The sequence below is a fragment of the Acanthochromis polyacanthus genome, chromosome 21, assembly GCF_021347895.1.
Source record: "Acanthochromis polyacanthus isolate Apoly-LR-REF ecotype Palm Island chromosome 21, KAUST_Apoly_ChrSc, whole genome shotgun sequence".
NCBI classification, from domain to species: domain Eukaryota; kingdom Metazoa; phylum Chordata; class Actinopteri; family Pomacentridae; genus Acanthochromis; species Acanthochromis polyacanthus.
The window spans coordinates 15,333,150-15,354,445 of NC_067133.1; the positions used below are offsets into that span (position 1 = coordinate 15,333,150).

General features: G+C 39.4%; 1 protein-coding gene across 1 annotated transcript in view; it reads right to left on the bottom strand.

Moving 5' to 3' along the window:
• tmem104 (transmembrane protein 104) overlaps nt 1–21,296 on the bottom strand; it is a 72,077-nt gene that overhangs the window by 31,764 nt on the left and 19,017 nt on the right. Inside the window, exons 7-8 of the mRNA XM_022209277.2 lie at nt 19,300–19,399; nt 16,617–16,713 (exon numbers count right to left, since the gene is read on the bottom strand). Of these exons, the coding sequence (XP_022064969.1) occupies nt 16,617–16,713; nt 19,300–19,399 (197 nt within the window). The remainder of the gene's footprint in view (nt 1–16,616; nt 16,714–19,299; nt 19,400–21,296) is intronic.

Below are 21,296 nucleotides of genomic sequence, written 5' to 3' on the forward strand. Positions count from 1 at the left end.
CTGCATCTATGCACACACACACACACACACACACACACACACACACACACACACACACACACACATAAAAAAATAAATGTCTCTCTCTGAACACATCCAAACGCCGTTGGACCAGACTGTGGATGAACTGTGTAGCCAAGAGGAAGCACCAGTGTGTTGAAGTAGTATAATATTTGTGTAATGTCACCTAATAACTCAGCACATAAAATTATTTGCTCTGATTTCTAGAATTGCTCAAAAAAGACATCACAGTAAAAAACACACCTGTTCATTTAACAGATACGCAGCATGGTAAGAACCATATGAGCAAATTTACAGTGTTTGTCTGAATTCAGCAAAGATTTGTGGGTTATTTTACATAACTAAACACCTGAGGGGCAAACAGGTTCTATCTTTTTATGCAATGTTTATGCATGTTATGTTGCTGAGACCATGACAGTGGTAGAAGAACACCTCTTTCTTCCTCGCTGATGGATGTCTCTCTAGTGTTTGAAATTAGATAATAATAGAGCCGTCCGTTTAGATGCTTGTCAGAAGCGTGTACAAGCCTTAAGTGTAACTGACTAAAGGCAGTAAAATAAGTGAGACAGCAAGTGAGTCACATTCACTCATTCACAAATGGTGGTTCTCCTTAAAGAAGGCAGGAGGAGGAACATTACAAAGAACATCACAGTCTTGATCCTGAATCATTAACTCATTTGGTTGATAACATTACTGTCACGTATTCTGCATTCATTACGACCCAGTGACAATATGATAAATCTTTTTAAAAGCTGCCACATATAGCATTAGTGGATCGATAAATCATATTACTTATCATTAACGTTACTGTCAAAATTGTGCATACTGGCTCTAATGAACACTTATTCCTCTTTTCTGGCAACTCAACTGAAATTGCACCTTCTCTGTGTGTTGTCTCTAGATCAATTAAAATCAGACATAGTGCACTTAAGTGAGCTTAAATGACATATAAACAAACATAAAAAGCCAGTACTTAGCCTAGCATATTAAATCCCTTTTGTCCCTATTATCTCACAATTTGGTTAGAGGGAGCACGTCGACCAACCAGGCAGCTTGGTTTGTTTCTAAAACAAACACAAAGTTGTACAACACAGTGCAGAGGAAACTCTTCTTTAGCAGGAGCTTGCTACTTGCATTTAAAAACAGCAACTGTCAGTGGTTGGGCCAGATTTTTTTACTGCCATGTCTACAAACAAAGGGCCAAATCCATCCACAGTATGTAAAGCATAGATGAAAAACACAACAGGGAGAGGGCATGCAAACAACAAATGTAAATAGGAGACACAGCATGAGAATAAACACGTAGCTCAAAAAGTTCTACCGACTACATGACCACATTTGCTACATCACGAAACAACTATAGACAAACCCTCAACACTGTCTAAACTGTTAATTAGGTATGGAACCCTGGAGACTGCCATGCCTCTACGATTAAATATAGGATTGTAATGAGGACAACCCAGACAAGCAGAGGTGGAGGAGGGATGCAGTGAGAGCAGACATACAAGGAGAACGCAGGATTGTGTTTCCTGAGGCAGGACCGGTCATTATATGTAAGACTCCGAATAAATATGCATCAGTAAATAAGTTGAGAACAAAATAAACACTGCCAGGCCCACCATGCAGGAAGAGTGAAGAAATCTGGACTTTGGACAATATCACCCACCATGAGTTTGGGAAGATTAACTATTTGACATTCAGCTTGAGACCGAAGAGCCAACCTGATGGAGAAAATATAGAGCAGAGACACCTTTATTTCACTGCAGTGCTACTAAATCACACAAATCCCATCACTGTCAGCCAAGGACTGTTGCAATATGCAAGCACAGTTAATGAGCTGGCCGGACAGTTTGTGGCAGATCTCATGTGTAAAAGGTAATCACACATTGTTCATTTGCAGTGTGCTTTAGAGGGCGATTAGCATGTTCCACTTCCATGGTTTTAATAACAACAAAAGGTCTTTCAACAGAGAGCTCTTACCTTCCAGTAATGAGGTCACATTTACCTAGCATCTTGTTTACACACTTGGAGAGAAAATTATCCACAGATAATGCAGGAAAACAAAAACTAGGAAAAGCAGTTACCGTACACTTTGCACCGCTACTCATTAGGTCAAAAAACAAGTTCATACGATGTCATCAGAAGGCCAAAGACAGACTGACAAAAGAAAACACTCTGCTTATGTCATCACCTTTACGTTTCGGTGAGCTTTAAGTTTATTTGCCATATACGTGAAAAGTCTGTGACAATTTCACATGGAAATGCTTGTAGTGAGTCTCCAGCAGTTCAAAACAAAGAAAATATGTTAAAAAAGTATGCAAAGAAGATAAGGGGAGAGAATAGAAAAAAGGGAAAGTTCTAGAAACTACATGATGCAGCTCCCTCTTCATTTTCAACATCAGAAAGGTGTTGCAAGAGATATCCAACCATCCACTAAGCACATATGGTGAACTAAACTGTTGCCTTCTGCTTCTTTCTTACTCTAGATTCTACATACTCAATATGTGGTTTCATGTGAACCACACTAAAACACAGCTTCATTTATGGACTTGGGCACATGATGAAATTTTCACAGGCAACCACGTAGACACACAGAAAGCATCATTTGTCTTTATCCAGCCCTACCTAATAGACATGTAGTTATTCCTACAGACACCAGATGCGTCTTTGGGACTCTTGTCTAATCTTTATTTTTTGTGAAATAATGGATAATTTGACCTCAAACTATTAGTTGAGTGATAGCAGATAAGCAGTATAGCAGGGAAATGCCTCTTTAGTAGAACTGCTGATAACTCAGACATCTGAAATGTGACAAAGTGCCACAATCTGGTACTGCGTATTTGGGGAAAGGACACAAAATATAAAGATTACGAACTGCTGCTTTAATTGTGATTTTTGTATTTCTCATCCGAATCAACATGTTTAATGTAAAACATTATTCTGAAATACAAGTGACTCAAAATTGAACTTATTGTCATTATTAAACACATTACAGCATGTTTCAGGAGACTCCACTGTTCTTCAAAGAAATACAGCAGTCATTACACAAACATGAACAATTCATACAGCAGGTGCCATTAAAATAGTGTCCCAAAGGACCTGGGAATATAAACTCATAATTATTCTTTATTTTAATAATGAGGTTATACTTTCAAACTCCTATAACAACCTGTTGCAGCTGTATTTAAACACGTTATCCTTTAGAAGCATCCATTTGCTGCAGACTTTCTCTCTGAATGAGCTGCTGTTTCCAAGACATTAATTAAAATCACATGATACTCGAATCTGCTCCTCAAAAAAGAAGCCACAACACACACAGACCAAGGTAAAAATAACAAGCAACAGCACACGGTGAAGATTTATGATAGGCTTGGGACATATCTGGGGAAGAAAATGAGAAACGATAATTTGCCTGTGGTTTAATAGGACGATGGCTATTTCACTCCACCCTCCATCAGTGTTATTGTAAAAATGAGAGCAAGAAGGAAGAGCAGGAGGAAAAGGAGGTGATACAGGACATTTTCCTCCCAAATGAAGCTAATGATAGCCCTTATGAAAAAACAAAAGAGCAAATCAAAGAAAGCCCTATGTGAATATGCAATATGTCAACTCATGATTGAAAAGACAACGATAGGATATTTTATTCAGGGAAAGGGCACAATGGGTCAGTGGACAGCACTTAAGCAGATGCTCCCTAAAGCGTACCTAGAGAGCCCCATGAGCTAACTACCCAATCAATTCAGAAAGACACGGTGAACTGCTGCTCAAGTAGCAATCTCCAGTGTACAAACCCACAAACATGCAGCAGGACGCGTAATGAGCTCAAGGTTATACCGGGTCTCAGTGTAGCGAGCTATTGTTAACCTGTCTGCATTGTAAATGTGGCCATGAACCCTTGCATGTTCCTTGGAAATAACATTCATTTCCCTTCAGCGAGGGAGACCATTACATCACTCTGAAATGTCCTTGTACCAGATAACCAGCTTTTCACTTCTCGCATTTGGTATGTAGATTTGTTTCGTCATCTTGCCCTTTCTTAGTCTGAAAAGAAAAGAAAAAAATCCACAGAGGAGGGCCTTAGATAAAATAGTTAGGCAAGAAACTTTAGCAGGCCTGAAAACCAGATTGTTTGCTGCAGCTTTCTCTTAGATGCTTGATCTATTTTCTTGACTTTTAATGCACTTTTCTACTTTTAAATTATCTTTATAATCTTGAATTTTAATGCATTTTTATTTCTATGATTTTTATGTATGAGTCTCTTTAAATCTCAACAGCAAACAACAAATCAAGTGCTCCTACAAGGAAACAATCTGTTGTCTGCAGCAGTCGCAAGCCTGTAAAAAGCCCATCCAATTATTGAATTAGGTCTGCATGAGATGACTGGATATCCTACCTGCCCGTCTGCCCGAGCACTCCACAGGGCTCACTGAACACAATGTTTGAGCCAGCAAGCACAGAATAAGAATGGCAAACAAAGTGCAGCCAGTTTCACCTAAAACTACAACATCTGGCATGGCTAAATAGGTCCAATGACTACATCCATTTATACGTGTGGTCTCCATCCTGCTGCAGTTTCATTAAGGTATGTTCAACTGTGTGTGTTACATGTCTGCACATATTGTAGGCAATCATGAGCAATTGTCTTTTGATCCTATTTATCTTAAATTTGTCTATATTGGCTTTGAATGGAACACTTTGCAAACATGGTGATGTAACCTATTTATGTGCTTTTATTGTGTTCCCCTCTCCATCAATGTTTCCTCCAGTGCATCAATCCACTAGCAGACAGTGTGTATTCCTGTGTTTTGGAGGAGTGGTGGTAGCGGAGACAGTCCTACAGAGGAACTCTGTTGCCATTTCTCCCACAAGTTAAGTTAAGGTTAAGAAGCAAGTCTGAAAATATTTAAAAGAAACCAGTGTTGATTTTTGGTAAGAAACAAATAATCGGCGATCTTCTGTGTTGGAGCTGAAGCTATACAGGGTTCCTACAGATTTTCCTTTTAAAATATATACATTTTTCAGGCACAAATCTAAGGTTCTTAGAATATTCTTTAGACTATATGTGACATTTGATTCCAGATAACTATGCATTTATCTACTATTATTGTAGCAGCAGCAGGTACTTCCTACCAGGCAATAGCTGTTGACCATGCTAAAAATGAAACCATGCCATGTGTCTTACTCACTGACAATATATAAGCAGCTAACAGACCAATGCATTCAAATCATCATCTGGGTGCAGTACTGTTGTGATTATCTGATGTCAGCTTCAGTTTGCCAGCTTTCTAGACTAGCTGGTCATTTGATGGCTGACTGGGCTCAAATTCTCACTGTTCATCATTGGCTGTGTTGGCAGATTCATTACCTGTTGTGGCTGCTGTCAAGTTTGGTTGGGCAAAAACTGTTGTGACTGAGTGCAGAGGATGCTGCAACAAGACAAAAATCTTTCTGTCATTGCATATGGCTCACAATTGCCACCTTCCCCATGTCAGAAAATTTAAAAAAAAATGTACACAAAGATTACATCTAGCTTCCTTTTCTAATTTTGAATCCTTAACCAAACAGGCTTTATGTCTGGGTTTGCCCAGACAGCCCTCCGAAGACTTGCACTGACCAACTGTGGCCTTTCTGTCTGCACCATTGCATAGAAAGCAGGAATTTGTTCCAGACATAGAGGCAGATCTGTGTAGTAATACCTTACGTCCCATTTCTCACCTTGCCTTTTTAAAAAAAACTTAATATTTCTAGAACAGGATCAATAGACTGAAAACACCAATATTTTCCCATATTCTATTTTCTTTTATCCAGACCTTAAAATCACTAAAATAAAATGTCATGGTATTGCCTGTTGCACAGTATCTCCTGCTTTACCGCTTGAATGGAAGCATTTCTAGGCACTTGCTGGAACAAATGACTCTACCATTTTTCTTAGGACAGTCTCATCAAGGCCACTCTTGTTACCCTTGAACATGACATTGCTTAATCAAAGCACGATGCATGAATGTACGGTGCACGTTATCTAGTATAAACAAGTCCCCATAATTAATCACTCAGTTTGTCAGGCCACAACAAACAACAAGCTAAATGTAAAGGAAAAGAAAATGAAAATCCAAAGGCTTATCAGTTATTCCTCAATGACCTCTGTGTCTCCTTGACAACTGCTCCCTCATCTCCAGCCTCCACCAGTCATTCAAGCACCAACAGCATCACGCGTCTCCTCCCCATCCTGACCCACTGCTATGATACAGCTTCCTGCTGTTGTGTGGAGTGGACTCCCCCCCTGTGGATCACAGCTCAAACACTTCTCCCTGCTGCGATAATCTCTATTAAACCATCTGTACTGCCATCTCCTCACAGTTCCTGGGACGAAAGGGACAGTTGTTACAATTTCACTACCTACACACGTGGACAAAATTGTTGGTACCCCTCAGTTAAAGAAGGAAAAACCCACAATTCTCACTGAAATCACTTGAAACTCACAAAAGTAACAATAAATAAAAATTTATTGAAAATTAAATAATCAAAATCAGCCATCACTTTTGAATTGTTGATTAACATAATTATTTAAAAAAACAAACTAATGAAATAGGGCTGGACAAAAATGATGGTACCCATAACTTAATATTTTGTTGCACAACCTTTTGAGGCAATCACTGCAATTAAACGATTTCTGTATTTGTCAATGAGCGTTCTGCAGCTGTCAACAGGTATTTTGGCCCACTCCTCATGAGCAAACAGCTCCAGCTGTCTCAGGTTTGATGGGTGTCTTCTCCAAATGGCATGTTTCAGCTCCTTCCACATATGTTCAATGGGATTCAGATCTGGGCTCATAGAAGGCCACTTTAGAATAGTCCAACGCTTTTCTCTCAGCCATTCTTGGGTGTTTTTGGCTGTGTGTTTTGGATGGTTGTCCTGTTGGAAGACCCATGACCTGCGACTGAGACCAAGCTTTCTGACACTAGGCAGCACATTTCTCTCCAGAATGCCTTGATAGTCTTCAGATTTCATCGTACCTTGCACACTTTCAAGACACCCTGTGCCAGATGCAGCAAAGCAGCCCCAAAACATTACTGAGCCTCCTCCATGTTTCACCGTAGGGACAGTGTTCTTTTCTTCGTATGCTTGGTTTTTGAGTCTATGAACATAGAGTTGATGTGCCTTACCAAAAAGCTCCAGTTTGGTCTCATCTGTCCAAAGGACATTCTCCCAGAAGCTTTGTGGCTTGTCAACATGCATTTTTGCAAATTCCAGTCTGGCTTTTTTATGAGTTTTTTTCAGCAGTGGTGTCCTCCTTGGTCGTCTCCCATGAAGTCCACTTTGGCTCAAACAACGACGAATGGTGCGATCTGACACTGATGTACCTTGGCCTTGGAGTTCACCTTTAATTTCTTTGGAGGTTGCTCTGGGCTCTTTGGATACAATTCCAACGATCCGTCTCTTCAATTTGTCATCAATTTTCCTCTTGCGGCCACGTCCAGGGAGGTTGGCTACTGTCCCGTGGGTCTTGAACTTCTGAATAATATGAGCCACTGTTGTCACAGGAACTTCAAGCTGTTTAGAGATGGTCTTATAGCCTTTACCTTTAAGATGTTTGTCTATAATTTTTTTCGGATGTCCTGGGACAATTCTCTCCTTCGCTTTCTGTTGTCCATGTTCAGTGTGGTACACACCTTTTCACCAAACAGCAGGGTGACTACTTGTCTCCCTTTAAATAGGCAGACTGACTGATTATGAGTTTGGAAACACCTGTGATGTCAATTAAATGACACACCTGAGTTAATCATGTCACTCTGGTCAAATAGTTTTCAATCTTTTATAGAGGTACCATCATTTTTGTCCAGGCCTGTTTCATTAGTTTGTTTTTTTAAATAATTATGTTAATGAACAATTCAAAAGTAATGGCTGTTTTTGATTATTTAATTTTCAATAAATTTTTATTTATTGTTACTTTTGTGAGTTTCAAGTGATTTCAGTGAGAATTGTGGGTTTTTCCTTCTTTAACTGAGGGGTACCAACAATTTTGTCCACGTGTGTATATACCTCCTTACGTTAAATCTCAAACATGACCGCTTCAGTCATGTGTGGTAAATGTGAGGCTGGCGCTGTTGACTCTGGAGAAAGGTTGTTGATATTTATCTAGTTAGCAAGTGCCGGATATGCATATCTTAGCTTCCACTGTCCCTTTTGTCAATTTACTGTTTCTTATTTATTGAGCCAAAGCTGTGCAGAATACAGCACACACAGAACAAACAGCTAGCGGACCATGATGAGATATTTGCTATGAAGATATGAAGTGTAAGGCTTAAAATTGCAAACGCCACCTTTAAGTGCCTGTGCTCATAAATTGTCAAGCTATTCCAGTGTTGCTACTTAATAACAATAATATGAGCTTGGTAAGCAGGAAAATGGGGCTCATGAACCATCATTCAATGCCTTTTGTGAAGCTCAGAGACATAGTGTGTACTGCTTAGGAATTTAAAGAAATCTGTTCAACTCCAAAAATGAGCTGCTTTAAATGAAAAAAAAAATCGCATTCATATATCAGCACATTACAACTTAGATTAATTTTCATAGTTTTTAAGTCATCATTCTTTACAGTTATACTAACAACAGTGACGTAGGATTTCTGCAAAAATCCCAAACACAAACAATCAGAGTAAAACAAAACCTAAAGGTACAATTATTACCCAAACCATGCACGGCAAACATCCATCACAGTTTATTGAACAACATCCTGCTTCAGCTTTGTATAACTGTACTTGCAGTGGATTGGGCTCATGGTATTTCCTTGTACCATGAGGGATTACTCATGACATTCCAGGTGTGCATAATTTTCACTTTAAATCCAAATAAGCATTAAGATTAAAAAAATGACTTTGATCATCATCTCACTACTTGTATTTCTTCCCCCGTCAGAATTTGCCGTTTACCCCAGATTTCTCCAATAGACTTGGTAAGTCCACAAATACCACGCTGCATTTTCAGCTTGCAGTATTGGATCCAATTTTGGCTGCACAGTTTCAATGATGTTTTGTAAACATATCTGTTGTTAGGATTATTTCATGAGAAATTGGGAAAGATTAGGGTGAATATAACAGTAAAAACTCCCTTAAAATCACTGTAGAGCTTCAAAGAATAAAGTTTACACCAGGTAACTCTTCTCAAGGTTTTTCTCTAGTATTTTGTTCCTGAGGAGAAAAAAAAACTTTCTTCCATTAGTTTAACAGGTGAAACCAAGCATGAATGCTTTATATGTTCTTTTGGTGTGTTATTAACTCAGTGTAACGGGCTAAAGCACAGCAGTAAAAAGAAGGCAGGAGGCCTCCACAGGGAACGGCCATCAAGGTCACTGAAATTCATCTTGGAATAAATCTTTATTAGTCATTTAATTAATCAATCAGCTCTGTATTGAGGAAAGTGGCAGGTTGGGTCATTTCTGAACTCTTAGGGGACGAGCAGTAACTTTGCCTTTACTTTATTTCAACATGTGAAACCAGGCATGGCTTAATAGACACACACACTGTAATTGAAGTATCTGCATGAAGATAAACTTTGAACAATGCAGCGTAAGCATAAATGCTTTTGAGCTCATATACTGCATTGATTTTCCATCACTTCCCACATACTGGGAGAACAATAAATCAGCCGTTTAAATTGTACCGGCTGTCCAGCGGGGTGCCGTGTACCAACCACTGCTTGGCTAGCCACTGTGGCAAAGCCCCTGCAGTGAAATTCAAAAAGAAAACTTAGCAGGGGACAATGAAGGACAGCAAAGTTTAATTGAGGTCTGAGGAATCTCTGTTGGAGCTGAACAAAAACCCAGAAACATCCAACTGCTTCATGCCCGCTTAATCTTTTCAATCAAAGCTGTGTAAAGGGCCAGGATCAACACTGAGTGCTCTGTTATGCAAGGGCCTCCATCATCTCTCTTTAACGCCCTCAGAGGCGGCAGATATTGTAGATACGGGAACAAAGGCCGTCAGCCGTCCACTTGGGTGGTGAACATGAGAATCAATCAGCGGCGGCAGAGCAAATCACGGCCAATTGATTTTCTTAAAAGCTTTCAGAACTTCGGATGAAGGCTGTCATAAAATGTCCATAGCTGATGGTGCTGATGCGTGAAGTCAATACTGATTTAAGTCAAAGATGACCTGATGAAATATCAACCGTGTTTAGGCCCTATTATCATAGAGTAATTAGCCTGTCTGTGTGTGAATTCAGCACTGAGGTCTTCATAAAAATGAGAGGTTGGTGCACAATACGCTGATTTTAAGATCACTCTGTAAAGTGGAAAAGCTGAACAAAACTGAATATGACAAGACAAGACAGATTGCTGTAAAGATTAAAGGAAGAATTCAGCTAATTTAACTCGGTGGACATTACACATATAGCCTCATTTCCCTATAGGCTAAGCGCCAGTGTCGAAACTGACACTGAGCTTATATGACTGACATATGTCAAAATGGGCCCAAGGTGGTGCTATAAAAAAAAAACATGATGCCTGAAAGCACATTATATTCGATCACGCCCTTCAACTGTTCAAAGTCATAAACACGGATGTGACAACAAAGAAAGCAACACACAGTCCCAGCAACAGGTTAAATACTAACCAGTTGAAGTTACTAACAGATTACAAAACAAAACAAAAAGAACTAAACCAGGTATTAAGCTTAATCTTCTTCTCCTTTTTCCTCATTCCTGCTGATTGCCGGAGTGCTGCTGGTAAAGGTCTGGTCATCTGTACACGGACAGCTGTTCTCAAACCTAAAAATAACCCACAATCTGTTGTCCACTGCGAACAAAGAGCCCCAAGTGCAGCAGACCATCCGTCTGGGGGAAAGCTGCCAAAAGCGTTCAAGAGACCCACATAGAAAATCTAACAACGCCATGTCCAGGCGGACGGGCCGCCACAGAATAAGGCTGATGACATGAAGCTCTGATAAAAGCTTGGCTGCTAAACTGTTTTTCAGCAGAAGATGGATTAGTGTCCAGATCATTAAATGGGCTTTTAAAAAGAAAATTAATCAGCAGCAAAAGTAATAATCATTTTACTGCCATGTACCAAGCGAAAAAATGTAATTTGTCTCTTGTTCCAGTTAATAATGTTTAAGGATTTTAAGTAATTGTAAACTCAATATCTTTGGGTTGTTGGATGGCAAAAGAACTTTTAAGGACCACCTTGTGCACTGGGATATGGAACTTTTCTATAAAGAAGATACATTAGTTAATAATTGTTAGCTATTGCCTGAGATGTTTGGAGCCTTTGAAATCTGTATCAATGAGGCATACAGAAACCTAAAAACACACAGGTTTTTGCATCAAAAAAAAAAGCCTAGCAGTGGGAAAAAAGTGCGTGAAAACCTCTGAACTTGTGTCGAGCCTCCATCCATCAATACAACAACTCCCTCTGTCTGAAACCCTCTGACATTAACTGCCCTTACAGTCTCTTTGCCTCTCGCTCCCTCTCAGCCCCAATCACATACACAGGGATTAAAGCTCTTCAGAACAACACCATAATCAGGCTGCTCTTTAATCTCTCATCATCTTCTAAACTCTAAAACTGTTATGGCTGCAGTAATGTCTCAAACATCACCCCTGGTGACTCCCATGGACACAGCCAAGCAGCTCCCTTTACTGTGGTCTTAGCATAACACTGTCACAGCCATCCACTGGTGCCTATTACTTCACTACACATTACTACAGTACAGTGGAGTACAAATTCACACAGAGGAGGTGTTTAAAATTACTTTTTTGCCCAGAAATGTCAAATTTTACCTCAAATATATTTGCATTATAAGAACATTTTTAGAATTTGGTCCAGTTTAGTTGAAAACAAAATCATTTCTCACATTTTGAATGATGACCATGGACAGATGGCTGAACAGATTTATCGGGCACAGGCCCACAGGCCCGAGGAATAAAACAAGTAAAAGAATATATGAAAGAGATGCAAACTGACCACAAAGGCATAAAATGATGCCAAAGATGTGCAAAACAACCAAAAACGTGACACAAAATGGCCACAAAGAGACACAGAATGGCTGCTAAAGAATACAAAATTATCAAAATGTGACATAAAATGACAACAAAGAGACATAAAATTCCTCCAAAGAGATGCAAAATGAGCAAACTCTGACACAAAACGTCTCAAATTTGAAAGAGGAGATGCAAACCGGAACCAGAAATTGAAACAAAGTAATCTAAATGTGATACAAAATTACCACAATGAAAGTCACAGAATGGCTACAAAGGTATGCAAAACGATCAAAATGTTACACAAAACCACAACAAAGACTGACAGAAAACCTCCCAATCGATGCAAAACGACCAAAATGAGATTCAAAACAATCCTAAAGACATGCAAAAATTACCACTGTGACACAAAGGATGAGACACAGGTGGGGCACAAAACAGTCACAAATCACATCAGAGTGGCTTTCAGTTTGGTTGGTATGGCCTTAAAGAGGTCTGTGCCCAGAGACCCATCGTTTCATAATCTGTCCATACTGATGACAACAGATGACAACCTGTAGCATTAAGTGATGGAGTCATGACATTACTGTGACCTAAAAATGGAGTGATGAGCCACAGACTATTAAGACACCCACACGATGGTTTAGCTTTAGCAACAAGAGCCCTGCTTTATATTCATACTCAAAACAATTAAAAGTTTGTGGTAAGAATGTCCTTGAAACTTTCTTAGCCACCATCAGTATTTTTTCTATCAATGAGGTGACGGCAAGACTCATTTTGATTCTGTGAACGCTGATGCTTTGATATTTCTTGATCCGTTGTTTGATGGTGTTTATGCCAGTGCCACTGTTAGCGACTATCTGTCTTCTAATAATTCATAGATCACCCTGTGAGTCATTAGAGTGGATGGTGGGGGGGAATTAGAATGGCCTTTTTCCACACACAGCTGGAAGAAGATGTTTCTTCAGAGAGATAAAGGTCAGATTTATATGTCACAAACTTCCATCTTTCAGCGAGCAATTTTGAGCATGGCTTCCCTGAATAACCACTCTGAAACTTTGGACCTCAGGAGAAAATGAGTGAAAATGGTCAGTTAAAAAAATGGACTCTCGGTTCAGCGCTGGGGAAGAAGGGCACCTTGACACCTCAGCTCATACTGGAACACTGAGAATACAAAGGAGACCCGGTGGATCGTGGGTAGGGCAGGTTCTGAGGGTTTTCTCCACAGGGTAAAGAACAGCTGATGAGAAAGTCAATTATTTAGACTCATCATTCAGAGTCTGGGCAGTGTCTTTAGGCCAGAGCCTCTGACCCTGAGGAAGCACACACACACACACACAGACACAATGTGAAGATACTGTCCACCCACGGCATAGTACGCTATCAGGAGTTACTGAATTTTTTATTACAGCTTAATGAAGTTGTATTTATTAAAGAAAAGGTCAAAAAGGACAAAAAGAAAGATTTGCTGGGTAAAAACATAAAACAATGTCAGAAAAAGCCAGAATAACTATGAACATATGGACCAGCTATTAACATCAAAAGACAATTGACAATGTTTAAGAACACTGATCCAACTGTAGTTAAATCCTCTCTGATACCTGAGGTCAGTGTTTTAGAAACATAATTAAACAGATTACACCTTAACCTCATTTATTCCACCATCATTCTGGAGAAAACACCTAATTTGATATCAAATTTAAATGGTCTGAGCTTTGGTTTTATTATTCCGCCAAGGAGGTGGAGCCTCAGTGGAGTTACGTGAAGATCGGTGTTGGTTTGTCTCATTGTTAGCAACATTACTCAAAAACGGATTTACAGATTTGGAAGAAATTTTCAGGGAAGCTCAGAAATGACACATTGACCAATTGATCAGATTTTAGCAGTGATGTGGCTCATAGTCTGGATGCACACATTTTTTAAAGATTTCAGGCGTCGGAAATGATACAAAGACCAAGTAGCCTTGATGGAGTACGGCGCTCTCTGAGTGCTTTCCTAATTTGTACATGCGAAAGGTTTTGTGGGACTGGAAGAAAAGAAAACTGTCTCAGATTTGATGGCAATATCCTGATATGGAACAAAACTACGCAGATTTGTCACAGTTTTCATCAAAATTGGAGACTATGACCACATGTTTGGGGTTCATACTAAAAAAAAACTGTAATTTCTGATTGCGCTAGGATTCAGGGAACATCTCAAACTAAGATGTAGCATTTGCTGCTTTGCGATCCGTTATCATATCCCATTTTGACGTGATAAGTTTTGGCATCTGTGGAACAAACTGCATTTAAAATACATTTCAGTGTATGCTCTTTTGGTCACCCTTCTTCTAGCATTACTGCACCTGCTTATGTTTATTAATGTGACGTACTGAGGAAAGTAAGACCGACTAGCAGAGAAAGAGGAGCAGGCTCACTTTTCTTTGCTTCTGGCTTCTCATTTTCTAGTCAGTGATTTAAATGACCATATTATCATGAGCTAGCAGTGCTGGAAAATTCTGTAATTTGTATACAAAACATTTCTGTAGAAAACCTTAACAAACCTTGTTACTGTTCACTGATGAAAATCCGCCTCAGTGCTACATATTTATTTCCCTGACTGGTCGCGATCAAACTGGAAAATTAGTCTGCAAAAATGCAAGTGTAAACAAACTGACCGGAGATTGCAAATCAGCATTATTTAAATTTGCTTCATACAGTAAGAAGCTTATCCCATAGGAGATAAAGGAGAGAAAAGTTCATTTATTGGCAAATTATCTGAGGCCTGCTTATTCTATTAAAATATAAGCAAGGACAGCAAGGAGAGCGAGCAGAGAGGAGGGAGGCACTGAAATTATACAGGAGTAGATCAGCACATCTATCACTGTCGCAGAGCAAAGTTAAAGCTCGAGTGGAAATCACAGAGTTTGGCTCGCTTAGGACTTCAAGGACACAAAAGTGCTTCCTGTGAGCTGCAGAGGTGGGGTGTCAGGGGAAGTTTGAGTGAGGAAGAACAGAAAATGTTGTTAGAGTAGAAGCTGACAGAAACGGAGGCAAGGCTTGGCACATTACACCTTGTTCTTACGGGAGATGAAAACATTTTCAGAGGATGTACAGAGCATAGCTGTTTGGGCCAAAAGTGTATTTTTATTCACTGTCCAGGGGCATGCTCACTGTGGAAGAACTTTCAAAGAGGAGAAATTCCCTCTGAAAACAGGCTGTACGTCTACTGTTCAACAATTCCCACCTACTGCAAACTGTCTTTGTTTAAATGCAGTGCAGTTCTAATGTCTGTCATGGTATGATGTAATGTACCACTCAATATGATTTTCATATGGTAAGGATACATGCTGGACTCCAAACAATCACAGCCTCCTGTCCCATATGACCTGCAAGAATCCATAGTTATTTGCTAGTTTTCAACTATCTATCCATCAGATGATGACATGACTAGCTAATTTCACACATGCCACTGTGTTAGTTTGTTCAAAACTATCAATCAAACAATCCAGCAGCTTTCATTTAAACAATCAAACAGATAATTTTTGTATCTAATACCTCATTTCTACTATCACAAACTAACTAGTCCTAGGTTGGTGATTGCACTGGTTTGGAGGTGGTTCAACCAGCAAACTGTCAAAGAACCAGTTTGGTTTCTCACCATAGAGCCACATTATTATATGACTGCATATGTCTGCTCCAACACCAGTTCCATTACCAAAGATCTGTTTAGTTTATTCTTAACTTCTGCTGACGACCGAAGTGCACGTAGACAGTTTGTCTCTCCCACAGACAACTGCTGGGAAGCAGATGAGGCCATTATTCATCTCATTTTCTCTGCCATTTGATGTTTAATATCACCAGTCAGTTTATATAAACATTTTTGCAAACGGCAGTTGGTGTTTGTGAACGCTGCTCCATGCCAGCTGGCGATATTAAAACATCAGGAAAATAAGACAACTACATTATTGGCTTTCCACATACACATCTAGACTGAAGCTCTGCTTTTTCCTCATTCCGAACTAGCACTGTTTGTTTTGTTTTTCTTAAATGGTTAAACAGAGTTTTAGTTGCTGTTGTTGGGCCACAATAATCCCACCCCCAGCCGCTGACAGATGACGTTCTAAGCCAAGAGCCAGTTCATTCTCTGCCTAAACAGAAAGAACACGTGTGAAATTGTGCCTTAGTGGAAAAACTGTACAAATAGTAAAGGCAGAGGTTTGCAGAGAGGACAGTGACCAGACAACAGCCAAGAGTTTCACTTGGTCTTTGGCCAGCTCATACATCTAACACTAATTAGCAACAGCTACAGGCAATTTTCACTTAAATGACAAAAATCTGAAGGTTGTCACTGTAATCTTATCTTTGTAAATGCATTCAGTAATTAATCAACTGCAGTTGGATATTGAAGGGAGCAGCTCAGTACAGAGTAGCTACAGTATGCCTGCTCACCACAGTCTGGCCTTCATCCTAACATTTTGAGGTCAACTGATTTTGACTGCAGCCTTTTTAACGACAACCCAGGGCCAAGTCCCTCTTCCCAGAGCTTGAGAGGAGGAGACAGATAACTGGTCGAGTGTTGGCACCTACCAGAAAGGTAAAAAAACGAGGTACATTCTGTTGAGACGAGGAATCAGCACTTACCAGAAACACTCTGTACGCATCTTTCCTTGTCACCGGGCCCCAGCATGGGTCTGTATCGTTGTACTTCACACTTCCAGCACTGCAGGAGTGGTTTCCACTGTACAGACACATAAACACAAAACTTTATGCTAGCCTTGTTAGGTGTTGACATAGCCAGATCATCACCACAGCTATCAGATCTACTGTACAGTCTTTCTATTACAATTTGTCTTTGTTTGTCTGAAGCAGGAGTTGTGAAACCCTAAAGAGTATCTCTAAAAAGCAATCACTAACCCTATCATTGTTGCATGACACGCCAAGCTTTAGGAAAATCATCTGGTTCTGATCATGTCACTGAGAAGTCTGCAGTTTGAGCCTCCAGGCGAAGAGAACTGCTTTTGAAGTCTCAGTTACATCTCACATTTATTCTCGCTGGAAGGTTAGTAAGGTTTGGACCTCAGTGGAGGAGAATTTAATACGATGAGACAGCATCAGTGTGCTTTGCCTCCAGACAGGATGAGGCAGGGGGGCTTTGTCAGAGCAACAATTAGAAGATGAAAAGGACAGAGTTTATACTGTGACCTTTTTTAACTATAAATCACCACTGTGATTTTGTTATTATGAATTAATTCGATGAAGCAGGGGATGACAGAAAATTAAACGGGAACAAGTGAGAAATTGAATTAGAACCATCCTGAACAGTTCAAAGTCAAGGCCTATGTAGTAGATAATAATGAGTTACAGTGTTAAATGTAAATCTGCTAAAAACTAGCACGTCTCATTAAGTTCTCATTATCTCACTTTTTTTTTACTCTTTTTCTGCAACTCCAGGAAAAGTAGTAGATAAACAGTTTCTAAGTAGTCTCTAATTATAGTATAGGTTAATGCTTAAGCAACACACAATCAAGGAAAACAGAACACACCTTCAACCATGAACAGTTTATATAGGATCAGACTAAAGTAAATCTGCTCATTTTTAATCAGTCTCTTTTTGTTCATTCTGTTGTAATTGTGATTTAGGGCATAGGTTGGAAAGACAAAAACAAGAGAAAATTCTGGTAACGTTCTAACTCTGCAAACATCTTGTCAACGGGTTTCTACACTAACCCATCATTTTTTCATACACTAAAACCGAGCTTTAAGCCTCCAGACTAGACTTAAGTGAAAACTCCAGTCTTCTATTTAAGTGTGGAGAGGGAGAATTGATCTTTTAGAAATTACATCAAAGCATTCAAGCGCACTTGTTTATTATCCACTATCATGTCAATACTCCATACTCTTTCAGTTTTACGATAGCAGAAGCAGAAAATACAGTAAATCATGAGCTGTATTAAAACAGTATAGATGATCACAGGCAACAGGGGCAGAAAGAACACAAGTTTACTAAGCCGGATCAGACTCACTGGTCATTAGGTTGGTGCTCCAGACCTATTTTGTTGTTCAGTGACCAAAAGAGTACAACAATAAAGAGATTAAGCCACGTTTTTCAGTGATAAGTAGAGATATGGATCTCTGCCTCCTAAACCTATTTTTTCAAAGTTCAGTCCAGCTACCCTTGATTACACAATTTATCTACACACAATTTTCCTGAAAGGCAGATCGCATGTTTAAGCACTTGAGATTGTTAAGAATATGAACCATTAACACTGGTGCCAAAGTGCATTGTTCTAGATAGCATCAAATTAACCTGGTTTATCCTTACTGAAGAAAACACTAAAGGCAGACAAAGGTAAAATACAAGGAGGGGTTGTAATTAATGATTATTTTCACTGTAGATTAATCTTTTCATTATTTTCTTGATTAATCAACCAGCTCTATGAAAATGTCAGAAAATGGTAAAAAGGAAATGTGGATCAGACCTCAAATCTCTCATTTTATCCACAACCCAAAGACATGCAGCTTAGTGTCATAGAGACATAAAGAAAACACACTATCATTACATCTAACAAGCTAGAATCAGAGATTTTAGAATTTTTCTTAAATGATTACTCAAGCTGTTAAGTCAATTATAAGAATAGGTGATTAATTCAATACTTGACAACTAATTGATTAATCTTTGCAGCTCTTGTCTGTGGTCTGGATCTGCAACAAATTTCATGAGTTCTTCCTGTGCCATGACTCAACCTTTCTGCCAAGTCCTTGTGTGATCTTGCTGACAAACAGATGGACAGAGAAATAAGCAGCACTGATCACATCTTCCAACCCAACTCTCATTATAGCTGAGGAAACACACATTTAAACTTTTTGAAACTGCCTCAAACTGTCAAAATCATCACTGTCAGAAACTTTAAGTGTCACAATCCTGAAATCATCTCACTAAAACACCACTGCAGGGGGAACAACTCTTACTGTGATCTGAGTCCATGACAATATGAAATAGTTCATTTTCACCCAGTCTGGCAAACAGACGAGCAATAAAAACGTATCTGGAAGCAAGTCAACATGACTCAGATGCCAGGAGCACGAGTAAGAGGTGAGCAGGCCTACAGATCTCTGTCAGCACAGCTTTATTGTCTTAATCTTGAGTTCAGCAGGTCACAAATAGACAATAGAGTGAGATAGAGGAGCCAAAGAGGAGGAGACAGATGTGCCAACACTGAAAGCAAAGGTTCTGAATGCTCCTAAACAACAGAAGTAGCAAATCCATCAATATGTACATTTTATTTCACAATAAATGAAAATAAAGAAAGTCTTTTGGTCTCACCAGGCAACTTCCATTAGTGATATAGGCACAGCTGCTGCGTAGATGGCCAGGTCTCCGTACAGATAGACTATGATGCAGATGTAGAACATATTGACGCCAACTGAAAGACAAAAATGAGAAGATTAAGATATGAATGATGCACGGATTCATGACTTGTTTCTCTATGTGAATCAAATCATAAAGGAACACGAGATCAATAGGTGACAAGCAAACACATTTTTCATCTTTAGCAGCTGTCCAAACACTTCATCATGAAGGATCGCTGATGACCATGTGTGTCAAACTCTACCACTATGGCGCCATCTCTATTAAAATGCACTCTCATCTACACCTCCACTTAGCACATCCCTCCATCCCTTTTCTGGGACAGCCCAGACACATCTTACTGGTTCAATGAAAGATATTAATGGTATTAATTTAAAAAACTAATCACTCCATGAAGGAAAATTTCCTTGTCAGCCCCAACTCTCCACAGCAACAAGCTTATAACCATCGGCCCTCCTCTCTTCATTCACACATCTGACTGGCAGGCCCAGACCAGACCAGACACCCTGCCAAGCCAAGATCGAGAGCTCTGTCCAGCAGACACATCAACACAGAGGACCACACATTCATCATCCTCTTGAGCTCTCAGAAAAAGGTTCAACCATCCAACCAGACCCCTCAGCTAACTCATTACTGCCAAGGAAATTAGAGCCTGCAGTCTATTAAAAAGAAATAAAAGTTGACAGATTTACAGCTGTACAGGCTATGCTGATTCTTTTACATATTAAAGGCAGAGGTTGCTAATCAAACACTTACATTAAGCAGTACTACAAGCCAAATATATCAGTAAGTAGCTGGCTAATAAACAACCATTCATCTAGTTGTAAAAAACAAAACTTGTCAGTTGTTCTGTTTAATCCACCAGTTCAAAATAAGGAGATATTTCACTTACAAATCGTCATATTTGAACAGGTTGCCAGCACTGTTGGTTGTTATGTATCTTGCATTAATTTCTTGAGTGATTAGTTCTGCACCAAAGCATTTACTCTTTTTATTGTTAAGAACAGCAATTTCGGCAACTTATTTCTTCGACTATCATGATTTACACGATAACAGCACGCTCTTTTGTACACTGGTTTCCTTACCTTAAATGTAACAAGTGTGAGCTACTGCACACCTTGAATGTCGCTATCTATCTGTCTATCTATCTATCTATCTGGACAATTGCATTGCACACTTGGTAAATGAATGGACCTATAATTGGATATTCTTGATAATGTTCTAGCCATTTCTCAGCTCTGTAGCTGTGACAAAACAGTTCTGCATTTGCCTAATTGATTTTAGGGCTGAAAAACTGGCCGTGCATAAACCAAAACTGCCGTTGTCTGTATGGTCAGTAAATCTGGGTTTGTCTTAACAGGCCTACCACATCTGACAATGTTTCTGTGAATCAATTAGAAGCCTGAAAGATGTTTTCACTATTTTGTTCACCCCATGCACGTAAGGGTGGACAAACTATAAGAAGCACATCTCTGTAGAATAAACAGAGATGTCAATATGTCCCTACATTGCCCATTTTTCCTGTTCACTTCACTGACTGACTACACTGTCCACTTGACTTGTGTCGCTGTAATGAAATAATCAATGTTATTCTTTTCACCTGTAATTTAACACCACCACAAACTACACACTTCAGAATAAAGACACAATTGAATCCTCTCTAAAATGGTTTCAGCAAAAATTAAACAATCTAATCATTCATGAATTCACTATAGGATATTTAGCAGGACTGCAGTGCAACTCATCTTGGTCTGCATTAAGATGTTAAAATCTGGTCTTGGTTCAAACAAGACATGTTTACTAATCAATTCTTTCTCAGTATTAATCCCCACATGTTGCATAAACATCAACAAGACATATTAATGCCTTAATTGGAGACAGGAGAAACAGGACGTACTGTACTCTGCTTCTGCTGTCGGTAAGTGATAGCAAATAGAGAGCTCTGCATGACC